This window comes from Triturus cristatus, chromosome 10 (assembly GCF_964204655.1).
Source record: "Triturus cristatus chromosome 10, aTriCri1.1, whole genome shotgun sequence".
Classification (NCBI taxonomy): domain Eukaryota; kingdom Metazoa; phylum Chordata; class Amphibia; order Caudata; family Salamandridae; genus Triturus; species Triturus cristatus.
Genome location: NC_140593.1, coordinates 571,169,179 through 571,194,472, shown reverse-complemented (window position 1 = coordinate 571,194,472; position 25,294 = coordinate 571,169,179). Strand labels below are relative to the sequence as shown.

General features: G+C 46.0%; 1 protein-coding gene across 3 annotated transcripts in view; it reads right to left on the bottom strand.

The window, feature by feature from the left end:
- Positions 1-25,294, bottom strand: part of ABCC1 (ATP binding cassette subfamily C member 1 (ABCC1 blood group)) — a 1,390,768-nt gene that overhangs the window by 745,395 nt on the left and 620,079 nt on the right. For all 3 annotated transcript variants that reach the window (XM_085632083.1, XM_085632084.1, XM_085632085.1), the window contains exon 15: positions 8,115-8,184. In XM_085632083.1, coding sequence (XP_085488209.1) covers positions 8,115-8,184 — 70 coding nt within the window. The remainder of the gene's footprint in view (positions 1-8,114; positions 8,185-25,294) is intronic.

The following is a 25,294-nucleotide window of genomic DNA, read 5'->3' as shown; positions in this document are numbered from 1 at the left end:
ATGCCATCTCTTTTTACCCTTGCCCTTCTTGTGGCAAAAAGAAGGCCAAGACTGATTCTCATAGGGTCTGTAACCTTTGTCTACCGGAGGACCATGATCCTACGACCTGCCCTCACTGCCAGAACCTGCCCAGAAGAACTTCGAAGGACAGGGAAAGGATTCGCCTGTATGGCCTGGCAGGTAGACCATCTAGAGGAAGATCTCCAGTGAAGAAGGGCTCCAAGAGGTCTAGAACGCCTTCTAGAAGCAAGTCCTCGCATCCTTCTGCTTCAGCGTCGGGCTCGGCGCTGACAAAAGATCTTCAGGTGGGTCATATTTCCAAGAAAAGACCTTCGACAGCGGGCTCGCCGCCAAGAAAAGGTACGCCATAGACGTTGAAGACTCGTCCGCCGTCGTCAACCAGGCAGCGATCAGCGTCGAAGGACAAGACCCCTCCGCCAACAGATGCACGATCTCGGCCTTCATGTCAACATGAAGTCAGTGCAGCAGCCCACCCAAACCATTCACTACCTTGGCTCCGTTCTGGACACAAGCGTGGGAAGAGCGTATCCTTCGGAGGACAGACTGTCCTCAATGAAACAGAAGTGCGGACTCCTGCTCCAGGTACAGAACCCGTCAATCCGACAGGTGGCATCCCTGCTGGGATCCATGGCCTCTGGTGTTTAGTAGGCTGCAGTTGCAATATATATTATATATAAGATTTCCCCATGCAATTTTCCATAGGGACATTTAGTCCAAGGTACAGCCCGAACAGCTGAACAGAATTACGTGAAATTTGGCAGAGGGGTAGTCCTCATGTCAGACATGTGCCTTTTGCATATATGGTGTCAATCTGTTCAGTAGTTCCTGAGAAAATCAAAAGTAAATTCACATACATATCTGGGCGGAGCCTAACCACACATCTCATCGTGAGATCTGATTGGCTGTCAGCACTTCATCCAAGAAGTGTTGGCAGCCATCTTGGGACCAATATACATGATAGCACCTCATTAAAAAGCATTGCAGTTAATAGAAGGTTTTAAGACTTTAGTTACATTATAAATCATTTGTTGATGGTACCATACTCATTTTAGGAATTGTGGTATGTTCTAAGGTGATTTCACCATGTGAAAAAGCCTTCTGCTGTGATATCACGAACCATGTTTGAGAGAAAACTATTTTCTCATACTTTTCCCACAGAGGTTTGGAAGGTGATCTATAAGCTTAACTTAGAGCATATTTTCTGTAAATTCACATTATCTTTCTCAGTCATGTAAGAATGAAGTCTGATATTCTCAGTAAAACATGTACATCCAACAAGGGCAGAGACTGTCAGTGGATTCCTTTGTGTTCTACTGCAGCTTCCCAGAGTGCTCTAAAGAACAACTAGAGCGCTAACAGTTTTACTTATGACAAAAGTATGGCACACCTGAAGCCATCTTGATTGGAATAAAGTGGTAACACTTAAAACATTTAATTTACGAAGGATCAAAATGAGGGGGTTCATTTTGCCAAAGAAATTACGATTAGTGCTGCAGAAAGAAAAACTAGGGCACATTTTGACTTCTGAAATCCTCTTTTATTTCATAAAAACATTCTGACATGCAGACAAACATGCACTTTGAATACCAGCAGCAGACTTGCCTGGTGAGCAGTAGCTTTACTACAGTGATCTAATGAGCAACTAGAGTGCTAACATTCAGAATTTATGGCAAATGTGTGACATCTGAATGCCTTCTTGACGGAATCAAAGTAAAAAAACTGAAAGTATTTCCTACTGGGGAGACTGCAGTAAATGAGGAAATTAGGAAACTTCATAACAAATAAATCTCCCACGATGGCCACCAGAGACAAAAGAGCCCAAATGTAGCCCAAATATCACCCAGATGTAGCCCAAATGTAGCCCAATGACAGAAGTGTGCAAAACACTTATTTTTTGTGTATTTGCAGTTTTATATAGTGCAGACTTGTCAGGTATTGGAGTGCTTTACATGAGCATTGGTTACATCACACAAGATCAAATTCATTTTGGTTGTAGACATGGGGAGATTACATGATTTGACCAGAATCACAGAATGTTGAGCTGAAGCAGAAACTCCAACCTGGTTCCCCAGTTGCAAAGTCTGCAGCTCTGGAAGTAACACCACACCCTCTCCCCTTGGATGCAACATTTAATCAAGAGGTCAACTGGATAAAAAACATAAAGATTACAAATAATTTAAAAGTTCTTTGTCGCTATTTGAAAACTCAGAAAATATGTCCTCATTTCAGTTTTTTAGAGCACTAACCATAATTTTGATGCAAATAAGACCCTCTCATATGTAATTTCTAAAGGAAATGCTCTAGGCATTACAGTTTTGATTACATCAAGATGATGTTAGGCATTCCACACTTTTGTAATAAATATAGAATGTTAGCAATCTAGTTGTTCATTGGGATACTGTTGAGAGGCAGAGGCCAGGGGCACGGGCTCTGAAAATTGAAAGCAGGTAGGAGAGTGCAGAGGCAACAATTTGACCACACTATGCAGGCAGGAAGGGCAGTGGCAGCACAACAGACTATGGAGGGCAGTGGAAAGGGGGGCAGGGGCAACAAACCAACAATACAGGACTGGCAAGAGAGGCTGTGGCAATATAATAGACCATTGTGGGCAGAAGGAAGAGACAGTGGTCATACAACCATACATGTTTTTAAGCTCAAATAGGCTTTACTTGATCTGTTTCCCGTCTACAATCTTCTCTTTTTCAATGTAACTCAAAGGGGAAAATCAATACCCCAGTTTTTTTTCAAAATCTCCCTCTTACCAAGTTCAAAATGTTCGCAAGTATGGTACATTGGATCACGGTAGGCAGGAGGAATTGGGGTAGGGACATGGACTCGGATAACAGAGGACAGGAGGGACATGGAGAGGTGCACCAAACTGACCCTACAGGGCAGGCATCAGGGTTTGCAGCAGCACAATACACCACACAGGGCATGCGGGACGGGAGTGCAGCACAACAATCCATAGAAAGCAATAGGGAGGGGACAGAACCATGCACATGGACAACAGACAACAGAGGGATAGAGGCAATGGTAGCTAGCTGACCATAATGGACGTGAAAAGGGTAGGTGGACGCAGTGTTATATAGAACATAGTCCGGAGAGCACGATTGAAAATGAAAACTAGATATAGTATATGGTATAAACTATGCATCAAAAAGTGTGATATAAGATGAACCGGGGCGTGAAATATAATATGCAATACATTGTGCGCAATGACAGACTCATTGGAGAGCGCGAGATAGCACAGGCACTAGCGCTTGCTATGTGATATGCGCCTTGGAGTGTAATATGCACAGGGCAGTGTTGTGTAACCTAAGTAGTCTCTAAAGTTGTAATATAAAATATGTGCTGGGTAGTGTAACATTGCATATGCACTGTGACAAAGATATGGATCCCAGATTGTAATATGTATGGCATAGCGCTGTGCTTTATAACATAGGCATCGAGGAAGGCATGTTAGATGGGGCAATATAACCCGTGCGAAGGCAAGTGTGGCATGACATATTCACGGGGTGGTGTTACAGTGCACATGGGCTAGAGAGTGTCATAGCATACGCACTAGCTGGTGGAATACAACACAGAGGTGAGAGGCACTCGGCGGGCACTGGTGGGTGTAACAGCATTGGGCTCAGTCAGGAGCACGCTGTGACTCTCGTGAGGTTCGTCTCCTTTCCAGAGAGTAAAATAAAAAGTATTACACATCCGGCGGTGGATGTGTGTTTTATTAATCGTGAGGGTGTTTCTTGCATAGTTTGGTCGAATTTTTGTCGAATCCCCTTTGAATGGCTTGGTGTGCATGTGTATTAAATGTGCCCGTCAATAGCTACCCATGTTTGTATAAATAAACAACAAGGGTGTCTACTTGGAGTGTACCCACCAGCAGGGGCGCCGGGATTAGGCACGGTAGGGTGTCAGACATGTCAGAGCTTCACTTGCGGTGTGAATACATTCTACGTAGATTCATTGTATGCATAGTCGCCTTTTAATGAATATCACGCAAATCGTCATGGTGATAGGTACATACGGTTTGTCCAGCATGTCCTAGGTGTTTCTATAAATATATATTTTTTTTAAATAAAAAACAAAGGCTGGCCCCGGGGGATGGGGTCCCCGGGGCCATAAGTGGCCTGAGGAGGGGGGCAACACAGCCCCCCTCCTAAAGAATAAAAAAATTACAAGATCAAAAAGGATCGAAAAAAGTTAGTCAAAAAGTGACTAAAGGGGTAGCTCTCCCGGATCTGCGCTTACTGGCGCGGAAAAAAGAAGAACTGACGTCAGCGCGCGAGGGCGGCGTCTAAGTACTCAGACGACGTCATTCCGGCGCACGACGCCGACGACTGAGGCGGAGCCGCAGACTACGCCTAGCGACATGCAAGGGGTATTGCTGACGAAAAATCTTCTGAATACAGTCTGACGCCTGGGGATATTCTAAGGTGAGGAATCTAACTAACGTGTTTCTTTCAGATCACCAGCATACCCCCAACAACCTTATTGGGCCCGCAAGTCTCCCTTTGCAAACCACTGTTGGGCTCGCAGCTGTTCCGGTGGGACTTCTCAGGGCTGCAGTTGTATCTGTGAATCAAAGACTGGAAATATACCGCAGATCTCTCTGCGAGATACCCCCTTCACGCTCCCTCTGCCCAACATGACCACTTTGCAGCTATGCTTTAAGAAGCCACTGCGTCGGCTCGCAGCTCTCTACCTTTGCGAGCTAGCCGCTGCTGTGCCTCTTAGTCCTCGAGCTACTACGCTGCTGTTCCTTTGGGAGCAGACGGCCCGTAGTTCTCCCTCTGCAAGCCGCACCCAGGGGCAGCAGCTGTTCCTCTGCGAGCCTGGGTGTGAACTGTTGATAAGTCACACTGTATGAACATTGAAAAGCCATTTTGTGATTGAGTCCGTCAGCTCGCATCTGTCAGAGGCAATTCTGAGAACATACCGTAGGTCTGTCTGTGAGATATTCCTTTCACGCTGCTTCTCCCCACATCAGCAGGTAACGCACTCTTCCCACATCACCAGCATACCCTCAACAACCTTCATGGCCAAGCAAGTCTCCCTCTGCAAAGCAGCTCCTTGTCAGTCAACCCCGTTCACCCCCCACAAAGAAATGTGACAGGAACGTTTTTAAATCTTGAGCCTAACAAATTGGCTGGTGTTGTAGTTTATTAAAAAAGATACTTGTGAGGTTGGACAAATAAGAATCTTAGTCATGTATTGATTTACATATAAAATATTTAATGAACTAGTGATTTGCCACAAGTGAGAAGTGAAAGGGTATTACTCACAAGAGGACCTGTCTGGGTACTCAGTGTGAGGAAAGGCTGGCAGTCAGGGGTACGGTTTGGCCAACCGGCTCTTTACATCAACTCACTATAGCCATAGCGGTATGGTTAATCCCTGGTAAATTCTGGAAACAGTGACAATGCACTGTGTAGGTCTGGATGATATTCTGTGCGCGATGAATCACCGCATCTGTATTCCCAAGCTGCGTGAGTCAGCTTCAAAGACGGTACAATGACTGTCATTGTACTGCGCATTACGCAATCCAGATGTCCCTGCATTACTAGTCCTGAGGAGACCCCGTACTGATAGAGGGTCGAAACGCCGTCGACAAGCTGAAAGAGCGAACCATTGCCCAGCGCGTATTATTATATACAGTTGCTGTTTACAAAGAAATTATACAAGAATGGTCGCTTCCGCTTCGAGGGGGGAGGGGGGGGGGGGGGGGACAACACAGCTACATGACAGATCTTCCCCACTGCCTGAGGTAACATGGTTGTGTCCACTGTGCGCAACACTACAAATATCAGTAGTATATGTCCACATGGAGAGGTTTGTGCTTTGCATAGTGAGGTCTGTCCAGCACATCACCGCTACGCTTGGTACTATGTGCATATTATTGATGGGTGACTTGAGTCCTTCACACATACTTGGTTCCCAACTCTCCCAACATTCTGCAATTGTGTGGCTGAGGGGCCATGGCGTTTTGGGAAGGTCCGTTGTCCTGTTATGCGCTGCTTTGGTGGCAGTCAGGGGGGGGGGGGGGGGGGGGGGGGGAAGGTCCTGGGGGTGGTGGCGGTGGTTGTTGTCGCCTTCTTGGGTGTCGGAACTGCATGATCAGTAGCTCTATGACGTGTTGGTCTTTACATGTGAGTTAAACAACAAATGGTTCTGTCGGGTAGAAGGTACGATACTTAATGGTGCTAATAATGCACATGTAAAATATAATAGCAACCTTTATAATGCGCTTGTAAGGAAAAACAATTATCTTTGAAAAAATTAAAACCGTTCTAATTGCTTTTTGCTGTTTCTTTTTATCTGAATTACTTCATTCATAGATAATCACAGTATAAAAGCTGTCAACATATTATAAATACATGGATAAGGGTGATTTTGTGGAATAAGTGCTCAGTGCTATACAAGTGAGCAATATATACAAGGTGGTTGAGGTTTTTATATACAAGTGAGAGATAGGCCACATATTGCTTGTGCGCCAAAGACTACTTTCTTTCGTTGTGTGGAGTCTTGGTTGGTCTGGGCCTTTGGTAAGCGTCGACGTTTCGACCCTGAATGTGTCCCAGTCGGTGGTCATGTTGGGTCTTCTTCAGGACAATGTGTTGGGGGGGGGGGGGGGGGTGACAGCTCTAGGTTGACTGAGTCTCAGCCAGGGTCAGGGGACACTCGAGGAGATTCCGGGTCCAAGCGGAGAATGCTCGGAGTTTAGAAGAATTCGGTAGAAGGGGTTGGGCAGGCGGGCCAAGGTACTGCTACAGACGGTACTTTGGCCCGCCTGCCCAACCTACTCACAATCCTACTCACTCTCATGCACTCACCATAATCAGTCATGGAAAGAATGAATCCTAGTTTGATTTACACACCTACACACACCACCTCATTTATTCATAAAGATACTAACGCATACTTACGCTTGTATAATCACTAATACAAGTATACTCATCCATAGAGCCACTCGTCATAAGCCCGGAGCTACTCTATTCTGTATGGAGCGATCAACATTCCAATGTTCTAATAATATTTATAAGAACACACATTTGTGGTTTGATTTAACTAAAACAGGATTGGTCAAAAGGTAAAAGAAGAAAAGTTAGAAATTATTGTCCAACTTTCATGATGAAGGAATAGTTATTACTGAGAAATAATACAGTACACAGATTTATATGTATATACATATATATATATATATATATATACGCTCATCGCTGCAAATGTTTCAATGTTTTAGAATACTTGTGAAATAAATATGAAATCAAAGAGATCTGATGTTCTATTTGATTGTAAGAAAGTCTGTTTTCCTTCGTATTCAGAGTAGGTTGGTTGTCTTTTGAACTCCGTGTGATCCAATAAACTACTTCCCAAATGAACAACATTACAAGTAAAATAACCCATTTGTAATACAAGTCAAGACCTTCAAATTACTAACTGGCCAAAAACATGTCCAAAAGGGAAAGCTATATCTATTATTGGACTGCCAAAACAGATTTAAGTTCATTTTTATTACTGACATTTGTAACTACTTAATTGTGTGTATATAATGCAGTTATTTTACCGTGCAGCCATTATCTTTTTGATATGATATATTATGTATTACATATGAAATGCATTCTTATATATTTTGATTTTATATTTATATTTTACTGACATTTGTACTACATAGGCAATCCAAATTCACTGAAGTGTTTTAATAACCGTCAAATTTCAAATGGCAGCCAGTCTGTTAGGGGATTACATTGCCAAGTGTCGTTAAGAGCATCACTTCAGTTACTCCAACTCTTTCTTGCAGTTTTCAGAAGAACTAATCTTACCCATATCTAAATGTCGGCCAGTGTCCTACATTCTTTAACTTGCAAGTTCCACTTGAATGTAGATGCTAGGGACTAGATACATTGCATATCACCTACTAGATGCAGATTAGACTGGACTTCAAAGCATCATATTGCTGTCTTGTAGCACTGGCTTCAAAATTATACAAATATCTAGTTATGTATATATTTTCTACTAAGGTTGCACAGACACTAGAGACCAGCATAATTTTAAAGCTTTAAAACACTGCTGCCAAGCAACATCAATCTTACTCTTTCAAAGACGGAGGATCACTTCTTGACCACGAGAATGTAGCATCTTTAACTGTAATGCTTCCTTCAGCTAGAAAAGAAACAGATGTACACAATATTTTAACCAGGTAATTGAGTACATACTATTTTGGACATTTGTGACATGGATGGCAAAACAATTTTAGTTTTGGTACAGTCAATTTGCTTCAAAACCATCAAACGAAAAGGAAGGAATACATAATTACATACACCGCGTCATGAATATTTACCATTCTAAGAAATGTTTTCAATAAAAATAACTGGGAAAAAAAAAAAAAAAAAAAAATACTTACCGACGCAAGCCCGTAATCAAGAAACCTTTCCAACATGAATCAAAGTACAAGTTACTTACCTCCGGTAACGATGTATCTGGTAGAGACGATTCTAGCCGCAGATTCCTTAACATATAATTATCCCCAGGCGTGAGTCTGGACCCGGAAAACATTCTTGCCCCAGCATCTCTGCGCACCGGGGATGGTACCACGCGACTCCGCCCTGACGTCTTCCGCCAGGGTGACGTCAGCGAAGTAACATAAGCCCCACCCCGGCGCGCTGACGTCAGTTTGCTTCGGAGAACGTTTCCGCGCCACAACGCAGAGCCATCACAACAAAACTGTGGAGAGCAATGGGAACAGTGTGCGAAAAAATCAGAGAATCAAAACAGAGAAACAAAAAGGTGAGGAACAACTGTGCAAGCCAAGGAGACAGCCATCCTGGAGGCACAAGTATGTGACAGCGCCGTAACAGAAAGAGAGAGACTGCCACCACAAACCGCACAGGGAAGGGCCCCAAGCCCGGAACAGAGGAGCAACAGCAATCCACCCACAAACTACGCCGTCAAGGAGGGCCATATCCCCGGAAAGGAGCAGGAGGTCAAAGGACAGGCAAAACAATACCCAACGTAGAAGACCGCAAGGGGATCAGAAAATGTAATAAAGGGAAAAGGAGCAAAAGCAGGCCCCCACAGTGGAGAGAACCCAGCTGGAGGGAAGCACGACCGGCAGAAAACAAAAGAGAACCCCCACAGAAGACAAGCCACCCAGAGGGAGGCGAGCGCAGAAAACCAAGCTGAGGGTCCTCGCAGAACGGGGAGGAAGGGCGGGTCGTGGAGGAATCTGCGGCTAGTATCGTCTCTACCAGATACATCGCTACCGAAGGTAACTAACTTGTACATCTGATAGACTACTAGCCGCAGATTCCTTAACGTAGAGTAGATACCCTAGCCATACCCAGAAGGGAGGAGGGCCTGCAAAAGCCTCCCCACCAGGAGAGACCAGGGCCCCAGTAGGGCACATGGCACAAGAACAAGAAGGCAAAGGCCAGGATTTCCTAAGTCCAACCAAGGGAGAGCGGCCAACACCCCGCATGGTCAGACAGCACCCCAAAAGCCTCAAGGAACACAAGGGCCACCTTGAACCCAGTGAGAAGAGGTAGAGCCAGAGGCAGGGCCCACCGGAAGAAACACATGCACAGAGATAGAAAAGAGCTGAAAACACCTTGGTCGCAAGCAGCGGACAAGGCCGGAACGACGCCACAGCCAACAGCACAGGCAGAAGAAGAAAAGCACAGTTGAGCGAAGCCCCAGCAGAACCAGGGGCACAAGGAAACACATCAAGAGCACAACAGAGGAGTAGAACAAGCAGTCCTGAATGGGCACGCGCCACCAACAACAGCCAACACCACTGAACAGCGCACCCAGGAAAAGGCAGACGCCAGCCGAAGGCAGAGTCCAGGGAGGACCAGGGCACACACCAAGATAGGGGCCGGGCCAGAAACACACACACTGACCCACAAAGAAGTGGAGAAACCAGCAGAAAAGACGACTGAATACGGGCCCAAGCTGGCCACCAGAACACAGGCCAAGGAAAGCCAAACCCTCTGGAGCATCAGGCAGAGGACCAAACCAAAACAGGACAAAAGTGCAGAACCGCCACAACACAATGCCGCAGGCCAGACCAGCCGAGCGGCATGGCGAGGACGGACGGACCTAGCGCAAGCTGCTCCAAGACAATTGGCAAGAAAATCACACCTGCGACATACCGTGACGCCACGGAGAACAAGGAACCCGAAGGGCTTACCACACCTCCCCAGCACATGACAGAGCTATGTAATAGCTGCAAGTACCCCACATAGGGTAGGTTACGTCCCAAGAACCATGGGAACACCTCTTAGGAAAAAAATTCCCAGCTGAGGACAAAACAAAGACCTGCAGAAAAAACCAGCAGGCGGCTTACCAAGCACCCAATAAAGAAGAGACAGAAGGGCTAATCTCAGGGCCTACCGGGCTTACCAACAGTCAAAACCACAAGTCAACAAAGGGCCGGACCAGCAGCCAACAGCACCAAGGGCCCAACAAAAGGACCCCAAGGCACATCAACCAGACAGAACACACAACCTGGGCTACCCGTTACAAGGCCCCAGGAAAACAACGCGAGAACACTTACCAAAAAAGACTGACAGTCAGGTCACGGAGGAGGAGGAGGAGGGCGAAGTCCCGCAAGAAATACCTGAATGGCAGAATCCTCAGGGGCGTGGAACAGAGCGCCATCAAAAGGGAGGTCAACCAGCCGTTCTCTATCGTTCTCAGGGAAAATACTATCCCGTAGCCAGGCATGGCGATGAAGGGCCACCGAAGTAGCCATGGTACGACCAAGCACCTCCGAAACATCTAGAGCCGAGCGACGAATGAACGCGGCCAGCTCTCGGCCATCCAACAAATGGTACCGCAGATCAACACAGGCACCCTCCCGAGAAGGGGAAGACATAAGGGACTCCGCCGAGTCCCATAAGAAGAAGTGGCTCTGGCCAGCACACAAAGTGTTAAGGGCCCGCAAAGCAGCACTGGAGGAGGCGAAAATGTTGCGCCCCCAGCGGGCCTCCCGTGACGGGGGAGACAACACAGATGGCAAGGAGGGAAAGGCAGTCTGTAAAAGAGGGCCCCTGGTAGAAGGGTGGAGGGAAAGAGACAGGACCATGCGGAGCAGGGCGGTGCAGGAGCGACTGGGGCACCGGGTCCCCCGTGGCAGGACGCCCCCAGGCCCCCAAGAGAGAATTATGAAGCGAAGCTTCGAAGGGAAGAAGCAGTTCCCGTCCACCAGAGCCCTGATGGAGCACCTCCAGCAGATTATCCATGGGGAAATGGGCAGCTGGATCGCCCATGCGCAAGATACCTGCAGCCGTGGAAACTGCCCGAGCGAAGGCAGCACTCGCATTCGTAGGGTCCCGCGGCAGGGAAAGCAGTTCCTCTGTGGGCGACGGCTGCAAGCTAAGGCGGCCGGCCCCCAGCCCAACCAGAGGAAGGAAATGCCAAGCCCGGAAAGGGTGAAGGTGGACCGATGAATGGGGAACCTGAAGGGCCTCCGGTGAAGACTGCGGGCGCAGAGACAGCGAAGAGCCATCCTTAGAGGACGCCGGGGAAAAGGCCACGACGCGGCGACCCGTCTGTGGAGAAGATGAAACCAACAACCGCTGAACATCTGGAGAAGAGGGGGTGTCCAAAGACGAAACAACGACCCGACGTCGGCACGGCGCCGTAGAGTCAGCCACCGGCGTCAGGTCAACGTAGACCAGCGCCGAAGGGGACGCTGGAATGACCTCCGCCACAACGCGTGGCGCAGGAGACCGAGGCGGGGTCGGGGCAGGGGGGGCTAAGGAACGTCGCCGAAAAGGCGTCAACTCTCCCTCTGACGAGGCAGCCGCCTACATGGGGGTCGAGGGGGGCCGAGGGACACGCCCCAACCCCTAGCCGGCCCCTGCGGCGCCGCAAGGGCCAGCAGCTGCCGGCGCCTGAGCGGCGTCGCCTCGGACAAGGCCGCTGTCTGCCCAGAGGACCGAGGGGGGACACGAGGACATGCCCCAGCAACCTCCCGCAACACCACAGGGACCCCTGTGGGGGTTTGCGGCGAGGCAGAGGTGCCGTGGTCCGAAGGAGGAAAACCTGATGGGCCGCATCCCGACGGCACCAAAACTTCAGAACCTGTCAGCACCGGAGCCGCCGGTCCCTGCACGCGACATGGGATCCGCAGACGTCCCAGGAAGAGAAGGAGAAAAGTGAAAAGTGAAGAGTCAAAGAGGGCTGCAGGGCCGCTGCATAGGCCTCCATCTGAGCTCTGGTCGCCCCCGCGCTTGGGAACGGCGGATAGGGTGGCGACTCACGGGGCCGGAGAACCTGCGTCCCCAACCGGCTGGGGACTGGGCCTCAGGGACAAAGTGCAACACTTACCAACAGGTGAGCGACGCCCTTGCGGAGTGGGAGAGGGACGATGTCAGACGGAAGCGGCGGGTCTTGAAGCCTTCCGTGGGGGAGGGGCGTTGCGGATGACGCAGACCTGGACATGCGTGCCGAAAGGAGTTTCATCTGGCGCACCCACTGGGACTTCGGCTTCATTTGCTGACACGCCTCACAGTCCGTGGAGTCGTGGTGTTCCCCCAAACACCACATGCAGATGGGGTGAGGATCCATCGCAGACATTTGGTGCGCGCGCAAGACTAGCACTTCTTGAAGCCCGAAGGCATTGGTACAATGTTCCCAAGAAAAACACCAAGCGGAAAAAGAAGGCCTGAAACAGGCCAGGAACACGATCCGGATCCGCATTGAACGCAGAAAAGAAGAACAGCGAGCCGGGGTGGGGGCTTATGTGACCTCGCTGACGTCACGCCCGCACACAGATGCTGGGCAAGAAAGTTTTCCGGGTCCAGTCTCATGCCTGGGGATAATTCTACATTAAGGAATCTGCAGCTAGTAGTCTATCAGATGAATGAAGATAACAACCACATGGAACGCTGGTACACCATGGACACAAACGAAACCACAATTATCATGATTACCATTCACTCAAGGGCCCCGGCAAACCCTTGACCCCCACTGTGCCTTTTACAAAGGAACAACAAGGCACTCGCCCCCATCCTCAACACCTCTATCAGTATAGCCACCATTCCAGAACCATGGAGAAACCCAGCAGTAAACTCCCTCCTCAAGAAACCCTCGGCCAACCTGACCAAACTCACCCACTATCAACAGATATCCCTCCTTCCCAAGCAAGCCAAAGGCTTGGAAAAGCCAACAAATGACACTCCAAACACCTCGTCAAGAAGCCGCTTCTCACTGCCACACAATCAGGATTTGGCCCCAAATACAGCATGCAAACTGCCCTAACAGCAGCAACGGATTATCAGGGTGGGAGGGGGGCTACTCATCCTTCTAGACCTATCAGCAACCTTTAACACGGTCTCTTCTCCCATTCTAATCAGACTACTTCACAAAGAAGACATCCAGGGTCATGCTCTTGAATGGATCGCCTCCTTCCTCACCCGAAGAGCCCAAACCATCAACATGACCCCATACTCCACTGAGGCACAAGAACTAATATGCAAAGACCTGCAGGGCTTCCCGTCCAGCCCGAAACTATTCAGCATCTACATGCCTCCATCAGCAGACGTCACACGAGCTCCCAGCATGAACATCCTCACTTATGCTGAGGACATGTAATGGATGCTGCCCCTTTCAGACAAAAACCTAACATCAGGAATATGTTCACCACACGCATGACCAAAGAGGCCAACTGGATGAAATCAAATTGCCTCAAACTGAACTTGGACAAGATCGAAGTGTTAGTCTTTGAGAAAGACGCCTCACCAGGAGACTCCAAGTGGTGGTCCACAGACCTTGGATGCACCCCCATGCTTTGCTCGCAAGCAAGAAACTTCTATCACAGACAAACTGGTCATTACCACCCAAGACAGCTCAGTAGTTTTATCCCGCTTCAACACCCTAAGAATGCTGAAGGAAATTGGTTACCAGACAACACCAACGATAAACCATGCCCTCATCACCAGCAGACTAGACTATGGTAACAACTTGTACGCAGGAATAATCAACCAGCTCACAAGAAGACTGCAGATCATCCAAAATGCAGCAGCCTGACTAGTCCTCAACCAGGCACGCAAAGCCCACATCACAGAACACACATTAGGGAACCCCACTGGCTTCTGATACACAAGCGTGCACAATTCAAATTCCTCACCAAGAAGCTGAAGCCCTGGCTTTTTGAGGAAGCCCACCAGAGCTTCTCTCTCACCCCTGCTACAGAGTGCCTGGATACCCTCACAAGTGATTAGCGCAACATAAAAACACCCATAACAAAACAAGATGGGACTAATGACCTGAAAAACATAGGAACAGATATTTTTGAAAATTGAGATTCCTGTGTGTGAAAATGAGAACACTGAAAAAGTGATATTCGACACAAACTGTCGAGAAAGAAATATAAAAGAATTATTAATTACAAGAAATGAAGAAAATAATTTACTGAAGTGCTTGTAGGCTAAAGTTTCACTTGGTGCACATTATGAACTTTAAAGAGCGAAGGAATCACTTTTTTTTTTAATTTAAAGATGCATTGATGTTTTCCAGTGAAGCAGAAACATAAAAGCTGCGCCAGTTAAAACTGGGGGTTTGAGTTTGGAAAACGTAAAATGAATGAAGGAGAATATTAAACTGAATTGCTTGCTTCAGGATCATGTAGGTCATAGTTACATGTCTGGTATGAAATGGCCTGATTTGTTTTCAAGTAGGATTTTAGGTCCCTTGCAATGCCTATGTATACTAGCATGCAGAATTTCTTGTTTCGTTTCTCCTTAATCAGTACATAAGAGAGCCTCTGTGTATAGAATACACAACATTCTAAACAGGTGGTGTGTGGGGGCATTCCACGGTTTCCTCATTTTCCTGTGGCTTGAGTCAATTAGATTTGTAGATTTTAAAGCACTCACTTTACATATGCACAAAAAGATCAAGACAATGCATTATGACATCAGCTCCAAAAGAGCATTTCTACATAAAGAGGCATCATTTGATTAAGGGATTTTGTGAACAAGGGACTGCCTTAATACTAAATTCCAGAACTGAAATGCCAATGCTTGCTCCAGGTAGAAAATCATAATAAACAATTCCTTTTTAGGTCTCGCCTAGCGACGCAGCGCGAAGCGCTGTCGCTAGCGAGATCTATTGTTGTAGACTTGCTTCGGAAGGGGGACAGGACATGTTCACGCGCACAAAGGACTGCAATTGTGAACACGTTCGTGAATGCATACAACAGCGTTAGATTAACTTGCAGGACAGGGGATGTGCACGTGTACGGCTGATTTAAATAGGCGGACACGTGCACAGAGACCACGACTGATCGATCTTCCGGCAGCAAGGGGACCAATAGTTCATTTTCAGTGATTTAGTTTTATGCACATCGTGTTACAGTTTTCAACACGATAACTAAGCAGTTGACAGGCTTATCTACCACCGCTTATCGCTGCTTAAAATCAACCCCCAGGGGCAGAAAGTAAACAATATCCTGCGGAATACTGGGAAGGAGGCGGGGCTGACCCTGCTCCCTGAAGGTACAGTCCACAACGCCGCACATCACAGGCAGTTATGGGGGAGGGACAAATGGTTGTAAGAAGGCTGAAGTCCAATTTGGCACGAAAAACGTTTGAGTTCCTACCCATGCCAGGCGCACCCAACCCTCCCTCCCCAAGGTGCCGCAGTACTCACAGGGATCTCTGCCATGGCCAGCATCATCTCTTCCATCAACTAGTCTTCTTCCTCCATAGCCGCTCCCACGGGTGGAGGCACTCACACGCCCCGGCAGCAGGGAGTCCGTGGATGGGGAGGAGCGGCCACGCACCGGGACTCACGCGATTCTTGTGATGTGGCGGTTGGGGTCCGAGCGGCTGGCACGGTAGAGAACGCGCACCCTCCCTGCAATCCGCCACTTGCTGGGATGGGGGCGGAACCGCTGTACACTCACCCCCGGCCCGAGCGGCTGAAATCCCTGCCCTCAGTGCCGGATCCGCGGGAACGCGGGGGGGGGGGGGGGGGGGTCTACTGCATCACAGCCAAACCAACTGCACAATGTGCTGACACAGGGAGGGGGTAGCCCAATTAATGCCCGCGTACAGCAACAGCAGACTGGCTGGTAGACGGTTGGTATCAGGGAATAGCTTATTGGAGGCGCAAAGCTTCTGAGAGGAAGATCGTGAGCTAAAGGTGCCCAGCCATAGACGCTTTACTTATCCCGGCTCTAGAGGACGCGTGAGGTGTAGTTCTGCGCTTGCTAGCTCTTACGTTGCTCTGCAACCACCCCCTCCCACGGGAATGCTAACTAACCTTCGATTAATGAGGAGATATGTGACTGTATTCGGGGGATATTAGATACTTCGAGTACTGGGAAGAGAAATATGTATTTGGGTTTTCTATTTTAAGAGGACGTTAATACGTTTCACAGCGAGTATCTGGACTTCTATTTACACAGCTCAAGCAAGGAAAAGTAGTAGATGTATATGAGTTGACTGTCTGCTGTTTATGCTTTAACACATCTTTCTGTTATGTAGACTGCTTTGATACAGATGTAGTGCTTACACTGTGGTTTTCAATCTTAAACACTATTGATGAACTGGGAGAGGTGTTAATCCTTTAAGGAGTTTGTTGTTCCACAACTGGACTTGGTCAATATGGAAATTTAATATCAAATAACACCTCAGAATTAGACTTAAAGCACATTAGGCTTCGCAGTGAAGGCTGAAAATAATTAAAATGGAAACCATGAAGGTTTATTGAAAGCGTAAAGGCATTGCAGAAAGGACAAGCATTTACAATGCAATAGGTGTCGCATTTACACAAGTTTGACCTATTCACATTGCAAATAACAATGACTTATTTTTGTTTTCGTTTTAAAAACCTAAATAAAAGGCATTGTCATTTACAATGCCAATAGCTTAAACTTGCGTAAATGCGAGACCTATTGCATTGCAATTGCTTGTTTGATATGCAAACACAAGTTGTCCCTTTCTATTGATTTGGTTTGATTTCTGCCACAGTGAATATCCTGTTTTTTTTTATTCTTGGGTGCGTGGGGAGGAAGTGTGTGGAAACATCAACTTGTTCGGAATTTGCTGAGGATATATCGAGCATTTTCTGCGCTAAAGCGTATCTGGCTAGGTGATTTGCCACTGATCAGGACTGAGGAGTTTACCACGTTTGAGGTAAAATGTTGCCCTTTATAGAAGTAGAGATAGGTGCTTTGATGAGTTGAACATTTGAAATACTCATTTGTTTTAAAATTACGTTGGGCCACTTTGAGACAAAATGAGCTATTCTCCCACCTACTCTACTGGAACGGTGATAAAATAAAACTTGAAATCAGTTCCATGCTTATGGTATTTTTCTCAGGTTTTGGAGTTCCTTTGTCTGCGTCAGTGAAGAGGTCTTTATGGGTTTGCTTGTAATTAAGCTGGTTAAGACTACAGTCGAAGTAGAAGAGACGAAGTACACAGAAGCTCTCCAAAATGTCCTCCTTTCCTTTGATGTACGAGTTACTTACCTTCAGTAATGATGTATCTGGTAGAGACGTTGTCTAGCCGCAGATTCCTTAACTTAGAATATCCCCAGGAGTCAGACTGGATCCGGATTTTTTTTGCAGCAGCACATCTGCGCGCCGGGGGACAGCACACAACCCTGACGTCGTCCATGTACGTGACATCAGCGAGGTCATATATGTCCCTCCAGGCATGCGGATTTTCAATTTTATTAGGAGAAACTTTTCTGCAACGAGGAACCTCCAACAAAAAGACTGTGAAAGTATGGGAACAGTGTGCGGAGAAGAGTCAACACGGCGTTGATGCGGCGCCAAAACTACTTTAGTAGGCCCCCATCGAGCTTTGTCCGGCACAGACTCGACTCCATCCGGCGTTGTTAGCTCCGTCCGGCGCAGAATCCACAATAAGCTCCCCTTCCGAAGAAGGCGGCACCGGGGATGCAAGCCTCCGGTGCCGCACCTGCACCGACTCAGCCTCAACCAGAACCGGCTCCGAAGGAAGAAGCGGAGTCAAAACCGGGGAGGTGACAAGCCCACCTTCCGGAGGGGAAGGCACCGGAGCCGGGGAGGAGAGCCTCCGGCGCCGCCTCAGCCTCAACCACAACAGGCTCCGACTCCGGAGAAAGAAGCAGAGGCAGAGCCGGGGAGGAGAGTCTACAGCGCTGGAACTGTGCCGACCCCGGCTCCAGGCAAGCGGCCGCCTGCCCAGAAGGCAGAGGTGTGCACAAAGCGAGGCTTTGAGCACCAGCAACCACCTGTGACACCACAGGAATCCCCATGGGACTATGCGGCGTGGCAGGGGGGCAATGGGTCGTAGAGGGGGACCCGCCGGGCCGCTCCCTGACGATACATCTCCGACATCCCTGGAGGGCAAGGGCTCATTGGACGCCGGAGGCAAACCCGCCAGCGAGTCTGTCGGGGACCCCACATATAGCGGAGGCCCCGAGGACACCCTAGGGATGGGAGAGTACCCAAGACATAAGCCTCCATTTGGGCCAGAGTCTCCCCCGCACCCGGATAGAGCGGATAGAGGGGGGGGGGGGGGGGGGGGGCACACGTCTGGAATGTTCCGGGAACCAGTGCCCCTGACAACAGATGAAAGTGAGGTCGAGAACCTCTGCGACATGCGCCACAACTTACCAAGAAGTGGTGAACGACGGCCCTAGGCCCCAGAGGGTGATCGACGGCAGAACTGCGTTGAAGAGGCCATGGGACGAGATTACTCTGACCGGGACAGCCGTGCCAAAAAAAAGCTTCATCCGGCGCTCCCGCCAAGACTTCGGCTTGAGGTGTTGGCAGGCGTCACAGTTCGTGGAGTCATGGTGCTCGCCCAGACACCACATACAGATAAGATACGGGTCCGTCGCTGACATTTGGCACGAACAGGAAGTACAGGATTTAAAGCTCAAGGGCATCGCACACTGTTTCAGATCCAAAGCGTCGAAAAAGGGCCTGAAAACAGGCCAGAGGAACCGCTCACTCCGGATCCGTGTTGCACGCGGAAAAGAAGGAAACTGACGTCAGCGCGCCGGGAGGGACTTATATGACCTCGCTGACGTCACGTGCGTGGACGTCGGGGCGGGGTCATGTGGCGCCGAAGTTAAGGAATCTGCGGCTAGATGTCTATCAGATTTTATAAATTAAAAAGACTGAATAATAACTACCATCTATTTTTATAGGTTTAATTTTATTCCAACTCTAAAATAACTTTATGACAAAAAATTCTAAATAACCCTCTAAGTGTCATACCAGTTCAATGCATACTTCTTAGAAAGTCACATAAAATACCAATAAATAGTTGGCCCGTTATTCAGTCTGGCTGCTTTTCAACAGAAAGGCTTCATGAAGGCACCAATCACTCAGATGGACTTTAGCCGAGGCGAAATACACAGGATTACGGTCTAAACATCTGTCAAACTCTAAACAACAAGTGTAGTAATTTTTGCTATGGAACAGGGGTTTTCTAAGAATCCTTCTGAATAGCTACGTCAGTTTAATCTGAGTAAAAATAACATCCCAGGTCATGAGGGAGTTTTCACACGGGGTTTTTTCAATGTAGATTGTAATTTTAAAGTTGGTATGTCAAGGTACAGGAAATTATCAATAAGGTGATTTGTAATAATGTCTTGATTTTGGGGTACCAGTAAACGGTGAAGATTGCCAGCTACTTTACAACTACAAATAGCCTGCGCAAGCCCTAACAGCACTTGGAAAGAAGCTCTAACTAGGACAACAAAAAGCAAGTGTAGAAAGCCTGTTTGAACAGGAGGATGTTCTCCAATGTCCATCATCAAAATCACAGGAAGTTGTAGGTGATAAGCCATTACAAGGCTTAAGCTCCATGAGCACCAGAAACACTCAAAGAAACCCACCACATAGAAATCATGTGAAGTCAAGCCTCATGGAACAATCCGTATTCAAGATTTCAACTCATGAATCTTTTTCCAGGCTAAATTGCTTCTTAATGTCCTTGCTTGGAGCCCATAGGGCCCGACAGGCAAGACCTTTTACAAGGGGAATTTCAGAAGATTGGCTTGTGTGGTTAGTGTTTCTGGGAAGTGGGACAGAATATAGCCAGGAAAGGTAGTTTGATACATGGGAACTGAAAGATGAAGCCTCATTCCAGAAGATGTTACTATTGACAACTGCTTGACAAAAAATGTTAAGTGCTGTTTCCTTAAATGCCTATCTGGGAGGAATACAAAGCAATCCTACAGAGGACAGGGTAACTCAGGATTGGTAGGGAAATGTAAGGAAGAGGCAAATAGGAAGTTTGAGATGCCGTAATTGAATCTAGAACAGCAATTTCTGGAAGATAGGAACCCAGAGGCTGGGGAGCAGTTAAAGCTTAAGAGACAGAAGCTCCAAACATTATTCAACCAGTGAGACCTGGAACTGGTTTAAAGCAAAGCAGAAACCTCTACTTGAACTGGTGAGAAGGCTGGAAAGATTATTGCATAGTTGAGGACACAGGAGGAGGACCGCAGATTGATTAGGGCCATGAGGAATAGCCAGATGACCCCTATTAATGGAGCTAGAAAAGAGAGCACAGTTATTCCCAGGTTACTTCTAGCCTTATACATTACAAGACCGGAAATAGATCTAAACCAGACTAATTGCACTATAAAATGAAAGGAAGCAATGCTATCAGTCAGAAATCAATCAATTGTGGTTTTGTAGAGCGCACTACTCACTCGTGAGGGTCTCACTAAAGATGCTGGAAGGAGACCGGAGGGCAAATGATATCTTGGATGCCATCACTCCAATGAATAGCAGGAAGGTAACTGATTCTAACAGTCTACCAGCAGTTTCTTTCCAAATTCCTAGCCAGTAAACAAATAGGTAACAGAAGCCTAACCTGTGCAATTCACAGGTTAGGCTTGTGGGCTGCCCAACCTGTGACTTGCAAACTGCAATGACATTACATGAAGAGGGAAAAATCAAAGGAGGACAGTAAATCATTATAGATCCATATCCCTATTGAAATTAGACACAAAAATTCAGGCGATGGTGTAGATTAATCACATTCTTGTGGGCCTTAAAGTCATCTGCCCATCTGGACCAATGTAGAGGCACTAGACAAAACATCATGCACTAGTATGGCTGCAATGGATACACAAATGTGGTTCATGAACTATCTGCAGTCCCTTCACTACATCCTGCCAAAGCCTTTGACTTAAACAAGTATTCACATATTTCCTCCATTATTGGAAATAATGGCTTTGGACTATTTTCTGTTGTGGGTCAGATACACCTCATCTGTGCCAAGACTAAAGGTAAGTAATATTTTATCACCCTTAGATAGGGGCATGAGGCAGTGACGCCCCCTCTTATGCTCTTTGCTTTGTCACTAGAGTCCTTCATGTGTAGGCAGTCCGGTTTCAGGTTTAAACCTACAACAACTGATAAAACCCCACTGAAAGAGAAATAGCCCTCACCAGTGAAAACACACACTGAAAAAACACCTGCACAACCACAAACTAAATGCCGTTCAAAGAAAGTGAAAGTCATTTTTTTCTTCCTGAAGGGGCCAATACAATGTAACTTTGTTATATAAGCTAGCAGTAAAAGTCTGGGCTAACATTCTGCTTGAGTTTTACTGTTTAGGGATGCCACTAAAATATTGCTTCTTCTTCCTTTTGTTTTTTTCAGTTTTGTGGTCTTTGATCTAAAGATGCAGGGTTTAGAAGCATGTATCTGATAGAGACATCTAGCCGCAGATTCCTCATCTTAGAATATCCCCAGGCGACAGACTGTATGCGGAAAACTTTCCGCAGCAGGACCTCTGCGCTCCGGGGGCCGGAGCTGCACTACTCCGCCCTGACGTCGCCCATGGACGTGACATTATGTTACTCAGAAAAACAGCATCCCTTTCGGTGAATTTTTGCATCTTAGACGCAATTGCACCAGTATTATGGACTTTGACACCAAGTCTATAGCTATGAAAACCAAATTCCAGAATAGAGGTTACCCAAAGAAGATTATCAGAGATTCATATAAGCGAGCCTGGTTCTTTGACCGGCAGCACTTGCTGACTCCGAAACGGGATACAAAAGATCCTTATTTAGTGTTTATTGCCCGCCACTCTATGCTGAATGACAGGATTAGACACGCAGTTTATTCTAGCTGGCAAATACTCAATGTGGACACATGGACTACAGATGTTGTGACAAACCCATGTTTGCGTTCAGGCGAAACAAAAATTTAAAAGATTACATAGTCAATTCGCGTATGAACAACATTGTCCCATTGTATCAGACCAGTCTCACAGGAAGTCAACCAGTGGTTGGCACATATAAATGTACTAGTTGTAAATCATGTTCATCAGCAATAGAAGGTCCAACATTTCGGTTCAACAATCAGATTTTGACCTCTACTAGCTTGAGCAATTGCAAGACATCTAATGTCATTTATCTGATAGTATGTCCATGCAGCCTTGGATATGTAGGCGAAACAAGCAGAGCCCTAAATGTCAGATTAATAGAACACAGGTCCGCCATACGGACCAAAAAGACTGCAGCCCCAATGGTTACACATTATCTGGAACAAAATCACCAACCGGATGACATGCAGTGGTATGTCATCGAAAACATACAGAAAGTAGGAACTAATATGGACAGTATCAGAAAATTCAGATAAGTGTACTGGATCTCTACTCTGGGTACAGCTATCAGGGGATTGAATTTGTCAATTCCATGGGATCAAGCGATAAAGTAAAGCCATTTTTACACAGATAATCCTTTTGGATTTTTCATTGCGGAGTTATCTTTGATCCTTTGATGTGTTGGGACCAACACATGTATTTTTTACCATCTGTTCTGGGCTATATGTGTCGAGCCGTGGTTGGTCGTTCGTACCAGTTGATCATTGGTTAGGGATGGACATTCCTGTGGACAAGGCCCTTATGAGACCTATCCACCTTATATTTACGAAACACTTACGGGGTTCTGCCAAGATAGATTTTTGTTCTCCCTTTTCTAGGGTTGCATTCTTTTACATTATATTATTATGAATTAGTGGTTTGTTGCAGTAATTTTGGTGTGTGCTTTATGCACAATACTCCACTCTAAGATGGCCGCGAGATCTGTGATTGTAATCGTAGTCAGGCAAAGACGTGGCATATCATTACAAATGCTTTCCCAGTAACTTTTACATGTACCTTAAAAACATTATTCCACTCTAATATGGCCGTGATATTAGTGTTTTAAAATTGTAGCTAGACATAGTCGCGGCATATTATACCAAATGAGTCCTATTTTTTAGGAACTTTTACATGCAACTCTAAAACGTTATTCCATTCCAATATGGCCGCGAAACTGGTGCTTTAAAATCGCAGCTATACACATACGCGCCCTCTAAACACGTCATTAATAAGGTCAACTGGATTGCCCCCATCATATAAGACATCGCAGTTGATTTGACTAGTTAGTTGCTGCAGGCGTCTTTTGTGCATGACTATGACCCGGTTAATGGGGTTGTAGACGACGGTTACAATGACGCCATTACTTGAGCTAAGATTAGATTTATAGTTGGTTTTCCATAAGTTTCAGTTCGTTTGCAATTCATAATTATCATTGCAGAAATTTCACATTAAGTACAGAGGTAGTTTTATGTTTTTACTAGTAAACTTATGAACATTATGCGGTCATTGTTTACCCTATACCGGGAAGCCTCATACAGAATAATGGGCCAATCTTAGTTCGTCACCTTTTTACATTATGGATAATTGAGGCCTCATATTTCACTTTATCCTAAAACATGAATTTTATGTTTTGATTGCAGAAACATTCGTGATTGCCCTTTGAACCCCAGGATATCGACTGTGGTTATTAATCATATAATCATTGATCATCAATACGTGATAGGACTCCATAAGCATTAATTATGTTAGGGATGTGAAAGTTGGAGTATTTCATTGAATATAACAGAACTCACAGATTATCAATGTCTATTATCTAATATACGGGGTAAGTATGATTAGTTAGGTGATGCTTATAAAAAGGATTCTGAATTAAAATACCGCATTGGTGTTATAGAAACACTAGGGTAACAGCGTTAATGAGGATTTTAATTTCCTCATCTTTTTCAGGATTTATATGTATTGGATAAGAGTCAGGTGTTATCTCACTCAGACTTACAACGACCATCGAGTTTTGTCGCAATCTACTTTAATCTGGTAAGAGCTTGCAACACCCCCTTTTCTACCTTTGATTTGCGGGATCCTAGTGATCCTATTCTATGTAGTAGAGTCAATCAGAATTACATATTCCTGCATTTCTCTTTGAAGATTATTTTTGACCGCTAGCTGGCTTCATGATCAAGGAATTTTCTGCTTCTTGAACGAATAACTAATTATCCCATAGGTAGGAGTCATAACATATCTTTCCTATATTGTTGGACCATTTTATAGTTCTTTTTCTTCATTTTTCCCTTTTTCACAATGGATATTTGTGGTTGTGTTTTGTATTATTTATTAGTTACTTACCTGTATGTTTTAATCTCACGACACTACTTGGGTGTGGGTTCCCAGACGTGTACAGTGGCTGTTACTGTTTTTAACATTTATAATGACCTAGTAGGAATTGAGTCATTTGACTCATTTATTCGTTGTCAACGAAACTCGGTAACTTCAGGGTGAAATTATGTAGATCAACATTTTTTCGGCAAATTGTGTTTCTCTTTATTGTTCTATATAAAAAATATATTTTTTTGCTTTTTACAGTAATCACTGACAAGAATATTCTGAAGGCTTTGCCGAAACGCGTCATTTCACATTTCTTTGAACTTGTTCAGTGTTTTATAATCTTACAATTTCGTGTATTCACTTATTGTTTTCATGTCTCAGAATGGATTATTAATTAATTGAATTATTTCATTTATTTTTGTGATATGTCCAATGGTTGATCATTGATTGTCTTATGAATGTGTTTTTGTAACAAAATCTACCTTTTATTTAAATAACAATAATCCTGTATATATAAGCATTTATTATGAACTTTAACAAAGCAATGAACACAAAAAAAAGATTAAAATAAAAATATTAATTCTAACTAACTTTTGTCACACAATTCTGCTGATTTTTGTTGTGCCTCTGAAGTTGCCACGTTTTGTGTCATTTGATCTTTGCACTGAGCCTGGTGCAACTGCTATCTTTCTATCCATTGTATTTCCCTGCTAAGGCTTATCCTTTTTGCAGGGGACCCCGTGTGTTTTCCAAATAACATGACATCAGGGGAGACATATATGCCCCTCCCGGCACGTTGACTTTCTTTTTTTCTGCATCCCAACGCAGAT